Genomic DNA, 9199 nt, shown 5'->3' on the forward strand with positions numbered 1-9199 from the left:
AAAAAAAAAAAAAAAAAAAAAAAAAAAAAAAAAAGAAGTGGAGGCTCAGAGAGGGGTAGGTCACTGGTTTGAGGTCACACAGCAAATCAGTGCTGACTTGGAATGTCAATCTTTCTTGTTGGTCTTCAAAGCCTGCTTTGTTTGCATTGTACCATAGGGCCACTCTTCAAAGGGACACAGGGAAAGAACATCTCATGGGCCAGTGAATAATCCTTATATGTTAATAGAGGAACTGACTCCATATCCTCAAAGCTGTCTTAAATGGCATGCAGTCTGAATGGAGAATCCAGTAAGAAAAGAAAGGCCAGCCCAGGGGTTAGGCAGTAAGTCTCCACTGCTAAGAGTTTAATATCCAACTAGCTTCAGTGGTAAGAAATGAACTGATTGGCTGGGCACAGTGGCCTACCCCTGTATCCCAGCACTTTGGGAGGCTGAGACAGGCAGATCACTTGAGGTCAGGAGTTTGAGGTCAGCCTGGCCAACATGGTGAAACCCTGTGCTCTACTAAAAATACAAAAATTAGCCAGACATGACGGCACTCACCTGTAGTCCCAGCTACCTGGGAGGCTGAGGCAGGAGAATCGCCCGAACCCAGGAGACAAAGGTTGCAGTGAGCTGAGATCACGCCACTGCACTCCAGCCTGGGTGACAGAGCGAGACTCCATCTCAAATTAAAAAGAAAAAAAAGGAGAAATTAAAAGGAAAGAAACAAGCTGATTGTCCTCTGCTGTGGCAATGTCCTAGACACCCAACACCAGCATCCTCGGTTACCTCACTGATGAGTTCCGACGCTTTCTTCCTCCCTTCAATCTCTAAAGTGCCTGGAATGACACAGGCAACACCTCGCATGAAGTTCAGGTCTGACCGGTACAAATTCTAGAAGGAACAATAGTTACAAAGAATCAGAAAAGCCAAGCTCTCAGAACAAGGAAGCAAAGCGAAACCAGAGGTCTCATGACACAGCATCTGACAGCAGCATAATTAGAACTCAAGGCTGAACCCGTCCCTCCGGATACATTAAACTCAGCCAACGCACAAATGCTTCTTGGTAAATGCTCACTGGTGGGGAAGCAATGTAGGTCAGGAGAAAATAATTCTGCTGTCACTTGTCTCTGAGTAGCTGTTCCAGGGAAGCGAGGCAGATTTTTATTTTAATGTGGGCTATCAAAAAATAAACACTGAAGCGGATTGTGGTTAGAAAGTCAGTTGTCTTGGGGCAAATGTGGAAATGGTCTAACAGGTCTTCTAAAACAAAACCCAGCAGCAGCGGGTGGCGTTAATTAATCATGGGTTAAGAAAGAACTAATAAATAAATCCAAAAGAATCTGGCAAAGCCCCATCTGTGTCCGTGTGGGTGAGGGCGAGTGTGTGTACCTGCATGATTTGGGCTGACAGTTTAAAGACTCCCCAAATTCACTCCCCTTCAGCCAGTGAGGCACCCCCCAGGCGTGCTGCCTTCCAATCATTATCACAACCAGAGGCAGGGCAAGCGAGGGTTCTGCTCAAGTGACAAACGGGCCTCCAGGATGAGCGTGGCAGCTCCCTCGTTCCTACACCTGCTTTCAGGTTCCTGACAGTTTATGTCATTCAGTAAACGCTGTACACAGGCGTAAAATCCAAACAGATGACAGAAACCCAGATCTGAGTGCCGCTCGGATCTCAGGCACTGCCAGACCGGGAAAGAGGTTTTGTGTGGAGTTTTCTATTCCAAAGTAGGCCCATTACCTGCAAATCTCATAGCCTGGAAACCTAGCCAGCTGGGAAATAAGGTGAGTAGTGAAGCGGATGTAGATGCCTGTTGGGAAGAACATCCTGTCTCTCCCTGGGAATGAGGAAGTCTCCAATGCTTCCTGACCCTCCTGGGCCTGTCTGCTTCAGAAATCAGGCATCAGGACTGAGAAATGCATGTCAGAGGAGTGCAAAGACTCCTCAAAGGGACCTAGGGAGGGTTTCCAGGGCCCTGATTTCCTTCTACTCTCCCTGAAGTGGGTCAGTCCTGACAGGCTCTGAGCAGCCTCTCCCAACAGGTCCCAGCCCTCCTCAGAAGATGGGTGGCACAGGAATGCATGGGGCACCAAAAGAAATCCTTCCTGCCACTTGAGGCCAGAGGCAATACCACTGGCAAATCTTAAACATGCAAAACCATGAACCTTGAGGGCATCTTTGTCATTTGAGCCTCAAGTTCAAATCCCGGCACTCCCCTTCTCATGAGAGCTGTGTGACTTTGGGCAAGATATTTAACTTCTCTGCATTTCACTGTAATTTCTCTGTAAGATGAAGATAAACTATTGATACAGGATGACTGTGAGATAATGCCTAAAACAATGCTTAGAGTTCAGCAAAAAATAATAATAAATGGTAGTTGTTATGATTAGACTTGTGTAACTGTTCTTAAGGGCTGTGCAGGGACTCTCAGGCTCAGTTTCAAAAGAAGGCTTGGGTTTAGGGTTTCTCACTTCTAGAGACTTCACTGAGCCAACAGGAGCTTGGGGGTCACTGCCTTGAGGTCCTAAGAGGAGAAGGGCCCCCTAGAGAGAGGCCAGGTCTCCTTACCTCGCTCTGCAATTTGTGAGCCTTCTTGGCACAGCTCAGCCTTAGGTCTTCTGCCAAGGAAGTGTACTGGGGCAGTGGATGTTTGTAGTCCTGGTCGCTGGCCAGGGTCTGAGCCTTCTTGGCATGCACCAGGGCGGCCATGTCCAACGGCAGATGGAACTGCGCCTTTGAGTGTTCAAAGCCTTTCTTGTAATTCACCTAGAGGGGCAGACAGAGCAACAGCAGCTATTTCAAAGCCACTGTTTGCAATGGGACCATCACGGAGAGCAACTGCAATGCGATTGTCCCGAGGTAAGCCCAGGGGAGGTTCTTGGCAGGCTCCATGCTCCTTTCTTGCAGAGACTGGCCTAATAAGCAGGGCTTGTCTCTAGGCTCTGACACTTACCACCCTGGGCTCCTGGACGTCATTGATCTGGATGAAGAAGGACTGCGTTTCCCCCATTTAGGGAAAATAGAAAAGCTCAAGGAACAGTAAATAATGTCAGTGATTCCTTTGCTCAAATCTTTAGCTCTCTGTTTTTCAGAGGCAAGAAGATGCATACCTCCCTGCCCACCATATTTTTTTTCCCATCACCCACACAAGTTTGGGCACTAGTGAGGGATTCTTCTCTCACACTAACTTAGGAAGAGCTTCTTCAAAGCATTCAGTGATTTTCCTAGTCAACGCAGGGGCCAGGAGCAGTGGGGAGGATGCTTGGAGAGTCAGTCCTCAGGGATGGGTATTCCCAAAAATCCAACACATATCCTGGGAGGGGAAGGGAAGACCCATTCCAGACCATAGGTCTCACTATATAACCCTTGGAGAAGCTGTGTTTAAAGGTCTCGGAAACTCACTTGGGGAATAATCAGATGCAGAATCACCACCTCTTCCTCATCTTCCTCTGTCCTTCCATTGTCTTTCATTGCCCTTCCTGACCTCCTACCCCAACTTCCATTCATTCTGTCCTCACCCCTAGCATAACGCCAAGGACGATTCATATCCAACCTCATATTCTTAGGTCAGCAACCCAGCATGGAAAGGAAAAGAAAGTTATGAATGGGGAAACTGAGGCAGGATACAAAATGGCAGAGAACATGTGGAGCTGTGCAAAGATCATGAGAGATAAAGCTGGCTCCATGGGCCGGCTCTGCCCAGTCTAGCTGACCTTGGACAAGGGACTGAACCACTCAGAGTTTCTACTTCCCTATCAAAAAATAAGGAAGAATGACAAGATGGAGTTCCTAGAGATAGTCTGACAGTTAACTGAGACACCGCATATAAAAGTGCTTAGCCCTCTGTAACACACTGGATACAGATTTCATCACCGACGTTAGCCAACTCACGTATGTGCAAAGAGACAGCGCCTGCACACATTTGCCAGCCTCCAGAGGGTCACAACCAACAATGACAGGGTCATTGCAAACTCAGACGCCCACAGGGGCCAGGCAGGTAGCATAAAGGAGTAAAGCAGGAAGTGAAGTAGAGGGTGGCTGCCCGGCCCATGGCATGGATCCCTTCTAAATGGAGCTGATAGGAAACTACTTCAACCAACTGTAGCCTTAAGGAATTCAGGTCCAGCTTCAGGCCAGAAGTTTTAACACTTTTATAGAAAATTGTCCATTTTTTAAAATTTGCAATGAATCCACTCTGCAGACCAAACGAAACACCTCTGGAGGCCAAATCCAGCCCACAGGTCCCATTGGTGGTCCCTGGTCAAAATCATAGAATGCCCAGCCCAGAAGGGAACTAAAGGGTAACCAGTCTAGCACCTCATTTTTACAGAGAAGGAAGCTGTAGCCCAGAGGGCAGAAGTGATTTAACAATGTCACATAGCAAGTTAGCAACAGAACCAATACCCACATCCAGAAGGACAAACGATGTGAGGTTGCTGTGCAGTGAGCATTGTCAGGTGGGGGGCCCGCAGTCCTGATGCCTTTCCTCTGACTTACATCACTCTGCAGTGAGGTCGCATACACTGAATGTGCAAGGCTGATATCATCTTCCAAGCTCCGGGAGCCAAGCATCTGTCCTTTCATTTTCTCAAATGCCTCTTTGTATTTGTACTAAAGGGAAAGAGCGGGAGAGAGGAACAGCTCAGGGATAAGGGACACAGAATGGAAGAGGTGGGAATTGGGTGAAAATGTTTTGTTCTTTTGACAGTAACTGGGTGAGTTAAAAGAAAATGCGCGGGAGTCGTCAAAAGGTCTATCCTTTCATATGCAAGACTCCCAATGACTAAAGGGCTCAGCTGTGAAATGGCAGGATGCATTAGCACGTGGGCGGCCTGCGCTAGAGGAAGGTGCGTACATTGTTAGCCATCTCTTCACGTGGACTCTCTTTATGAACACCTTGGCGGAGGGTGCATTTCATCTGCCCAGGGTCTATGTTTACAGTCCAGCATTTGGCTTTGTATCCCAGGCTGGGGAATTTTTTGTTGCAAGATATGTTCTTTCTCACTGGTCATTATCTGATTGCCCTGACACAGTCAGTTCAGAGAGGACAGGGAATTATCCACAGGCAAAAGAAGGCAGGGTTAGGGGCAAAACGAGTGAAAACCGGTTAATGTTCAACATTGTCACAGGAATGGGGGTGAATGCTCACATCACTTATAATTTCACCAGAAGCCTTTGCTGCTTGGAATGGAATGGCATCCAGCCTCAGTTTATAGCCGCCGTCTCGAAGTTTGCTCCAGGATTCCTTATAACGTGTCTGTCAGGAAGATGTGCACAAGGAAAGACCTTTAAGTGATCTGGTGGTTTACTAAACTCTGGCTTACCAAATTGGAAATCTGGTTTGTGGTGGGTCCCTTCCCTCCCTGGCCAGCTGGAGTTAGAGATCATGGTGGCTCATCTAAACCCACGTGAGTTCGATCCTGTCTTGTGCCCACCTTTGGAGGTGGGCAGGGGATAGGGTTGGTGGGAGATGGGTTGAGGCATAAAGGGGAGGAGTTAAAAGCAAAGACTTTAGAGTCAGACAGATTTTTCTAAGCAGCAATTTGATTGGAAGAAGGAGGTATGAGCTTGCATTTGCATAGTGCTTTCTGTGTCAGATAAAGAAAAGTCAGACGTGGCTATCAAAGAACAGAAATCGTGATTAGGGGAGCTGATAGAGATTTTGGGGAGGAGAACTAGAAATTCAGCCCCAAGTCTCTCCTGTGTATAGCCACTGGATATACTCAGCTAGTTCTGATGTCCCCACTTTCCAGCTCCTCCAAATCAATGCTCTTTGAACTAAGCAGAGCATTTTCCCAGATCATCCTTTCAAATGCGCTGGACTCTTCTGCAGGACCAGCTACATAATGTGCAGGGCCCAGTGCAAATGAAAATGTGAGGCCCCTTGTTCAAAAACATCACATATTTCAAGGTGGTACCAGTAGAACATTAAAACAGTTTGGGGGCTTCTGCGTGCAGGGCCCTGTGCGCATGCGCACGAGGCCAGCCCTTCTCTCCCGCCATTAAAACCAGTGTCCTTGGGTCAGCCTCACCTCGCTGATATTCATGGCATTCAGCTTGGCCAGCAGGACTTCAGGGAGGTCAGCAGTTGGTGTGTAATGATGCTTTATGTTTTCTCCTTGTTCCCTGTATAATCTCTGTGGATGGAAGGAGGTTTTCATGAAACCTACAGCCCATTCCACGCAGCCATCAGCCAGGTTACACTCCAAGAGACCAAGCTGCTGCAGCAGCCACCTCCTCATAAAGACACAATCTCGGGCACCCTGCCTCCACCCAGATTTCACAGCTAGCATGATGACATGCATGTCATTTCCAAGTTCTGCTTCCTAGCTCAGAACATGACAAGCTGAAGCATTCCCCTCAGTGAACGCCCCATTCATAGTATACTGCTGAGATGGGTGTCAAATGAGAAAAGGAGGATTACTTAACATCCAGTAATAATTTGGCAATTAACTATCGGCTATGAGAGGGCATCAAGATACAGAAGGCAAGAAAGAAGATGGCTGTTGCACAGGTGAGGTTTTCACCTCCCTATCTCAATCCTCCTCCACTCCCCGATCTCAAATATTCTTGCCCTAAGACGTATCTCCTGGGTGGGTCTGGGAGTCTATTCACCCAGAACTCTGCCTTGAACTTAGGATATCCTGGTAGTTAGTAATGACACATGCACTTGGCATCAGCCACCAGAGAAAGTTTCCAATGTGTCCAAGTTTCTACGTATCACAGCAGTGCCCCCTAGAGTTGGCTAGGGGAAGGAAGAAATAGGTATTGATTTTCTTCATACAAAAGTACTTGTTGGACCATCTGTGTTTCTCAGAAATTATGAAGAAGTTATAAATTCCTAAATCCATAAGCTTGTAAATCATCCCATCCCAGATTCTGACAGGCACTCAGGCTGTTTCAGAATGCCTGTCAAATAAAGTGCAACCAGAATCATTTGCTCAATTGGGAAACAAGGGAGAAAATTTTGAAACCTATGCCCCCAAGGTTTATAAATTTTCCTCGCAGAAAGTTGAATGGTTTTGGGGTATTTAAAAGCTGGGTTTGCCTTGCATGAAGGTCCATAGGTTTCTCTTAGCAGAATCAGCCGAACAGGGTTAATCTATATCCTAAAGTGATTTTTTTTTCAGGACCTCATCGTTCACTTTAGTCTCCAGCCAACCCTGCAACCCTGCACCCCAGCCAACCTTTCCCACAGAGGGAAAGGGGTCAAATCTTGGTTTTGCATCATAAAGGAGTATGGGAAATGGCTTGAAAGTTAGTCTAATGTATATAAATCAGACCCAAATCAAGTTCAAAGTCTCTAGGAAATTCATAAGAGCAACAATTGCTGGCCTTGGGTCATAAAGAGCTCTAAGCACAGCGTCAGGATTCCAATTACCAAGAATTTCACCCAGCTCTGAAAACAACACTTTCAAACAAAAGGAGAGGGGAAAAAGGCCTCACCATGAATCGGTGAGACATGCAAATGGGAAGGCGGGAGAGCATCCTGGGGCAGTGGGGGGGTGGAGCCCCACTTGGCATTCTAAGTGCAGTAACACCCCCATTTGCATCCTAATGAGGAAGCACCCCTGCTAAGGGAAGCCTCTGCAAAGGACAGGGAGTGCCTTCATCCTTAGGACAACAGAAGGAGCAAACCCAAGAACCCCTCCGCTTCAATCGCAGTGTTGAAAGAAGAGCCCACTCTTAGAGTCATAATGTATATACATTATCACTTACATCCACTGCTTGGGTATAACTAATTCTGGCCTGGACCATCTCCGGAGTGTCTTTAATACTGGTAAACTTCAAAGCATCTGGATGCTGACGGTACTTCTTCTGTTGAGCAGAAAAAGATCAAAGCTGTGAATTTTGTGCTGCTCTTTCATGCCATTTGAAAGAGAAAATCATAGGTTGCTTGAGATTAGAGTGAATTTGTGAACATAATTATTATTCTGCTTCCTCCATCTTTATATCCTGGGTGCCTTCAGGTTAATATTTGTTTCAATTTAAGAATAACCTCATGTCAATTAACATTAAAGTATTTCTACCTGGTGCAAAGAAAACATCTCAAAATTAGGTTATACTAGTAAAATACCGTAGGATACACACTTAGAAAAGGATTCTTTTTATAGGCTTCAAATACTTTGTCACAGTTGTTTACATATCTTAGTTTGGGTCTTCTAAGCAAGAAAGAGCATTCAGAGTTACATTTATCCACTTAAGCTTTCTATTTTCCTTCCACAAAAAAACACTGGCAGACATTATCACAGTCAAAACCCTCACAGCCTATGAGTGTATACTGTCCAATCACGCTAAAGCCTAGTTCAGTTAACATAGGTAATAATTCTTTAAAATATTACAATAACAGGAAAAAGGATGTTATTGCTGAAGGAATCATCACACAGTTTGAAGCACACCGAAGCAAAAAAAATAAAAATAAAAATAAAAAAATCACAAAAATGCTGACAAAGACCTAGAGAATTTTGAAGTATTCTGAAAATCTGCTTAAATTCTTTTTTTAAAATCAAAGTACATTTCTAGGACGCTGAAACCATTGTTATTTTAATGAGACAACACAGTGTATGTTTTCCTAAACAGAATAATCATCTTAAAGAGTCTCTCATTTATCTGGTTGGATTTTTGTATACTGGGTTGTCTTAAGATGACACAGATCAATAGCCAGCCAAATCTAGTACGTCACCTGTTTCTGTAAATAAAGTTTTATTGGAATATGGCCATGCTAATTTACTTATGTATGGCCTATGGCCATCTTCCAGCTAGTTGTGACAGAGACCATATGACCTACAAAGCCCAAAATATTGAATATCTGGTCCTTCACAGAAAAGGCTTTCTGACCTCTGCTTTGGATCATAGGTGTGCATATGCATTTGTGGCCCTTTCAACAGTGCCTGGCATTCTCTGGAAGTTAAGAAGGTGACACAAGCCAGGTGTAGTGGCTCACAGCTGTAATCCCAGCACTTTGGGAGGCTGAGGATGGTGAATCATCTGAGGTCAGGAGTTCGAGACCAGCCTGGGCAACATGGTGAGATTCCCATCTCTACTAAAAATATAAGAATTAGCCAGGTGTGGTGGTGGGCACCTGTAATCCCAACTACTCGAGAGGCTGAGGCAGGAGAATAGCTTGAACCTGGAAGGCAGAGGTTGCAGTGAGCCAAGATCGCACCACTGCACTCCAGCCTGGGCAACAGAGTGAGACTCCGTCTCAAAAAAA

General features: G+C 45.7%; 1 protein-coding gene across 7 annotated transcripts in view; it reads right to left on the minus strand.

The window, feature by feature from the left end:
* Positions 1 to 9199, minus strand: part of LOC108311136 (nebulin related anchoring protein) — a 76588-nt gene that overhangs the window by 21537 nt on the left and 45852 nt on the right. For all 7 annotated transcript variants that reach the window (XM_017538450.1, XM_017538451.2, XM_017538448.2 and 4 more), the window contains exons 26-31: positions 7705 to 7803; positions 6018 to 6122; positions 5135 to 5242; positions 4483 to 4596; positions 2554 to 2751; positions 772 to 876 (exon numbers count right to left, since the gene is read on the minus strand). In XM_017538450.1, coding sequence (XP_017393939.1) covers positions 772 to 876; positions 2554 to 2751; positions 4483 to 4596; positions 5135 to 5242; positions 6018 to 6122; positions 7705 to 7803 — 729 coding nt within the window. The remainder of the gene's footprint in view (positions 1 to 771; positions 877 to 2553; positions 2752 to 4482; positions 4597 to 5134; positions 5243 to 6017; positions 6123 to 7704; positions 7804 to 9199) is intronic.

The sequence above is a fragment of the Cebus imitator genome, unplaced genomic scaffold (assembly GCF_001604975.1).
Source record: "Cebus imitator isolate Cc_AM_T3 unplaced genomic scaffold, Cebus_imitator-1.0 Scaffold111, whole genome shotgun sequence".
Lineage (NCBI taxonomy): Eukaryota > Metazoa > Chordata > Mammalia > Primates > Cebidae > Cebus > Cebus imitator.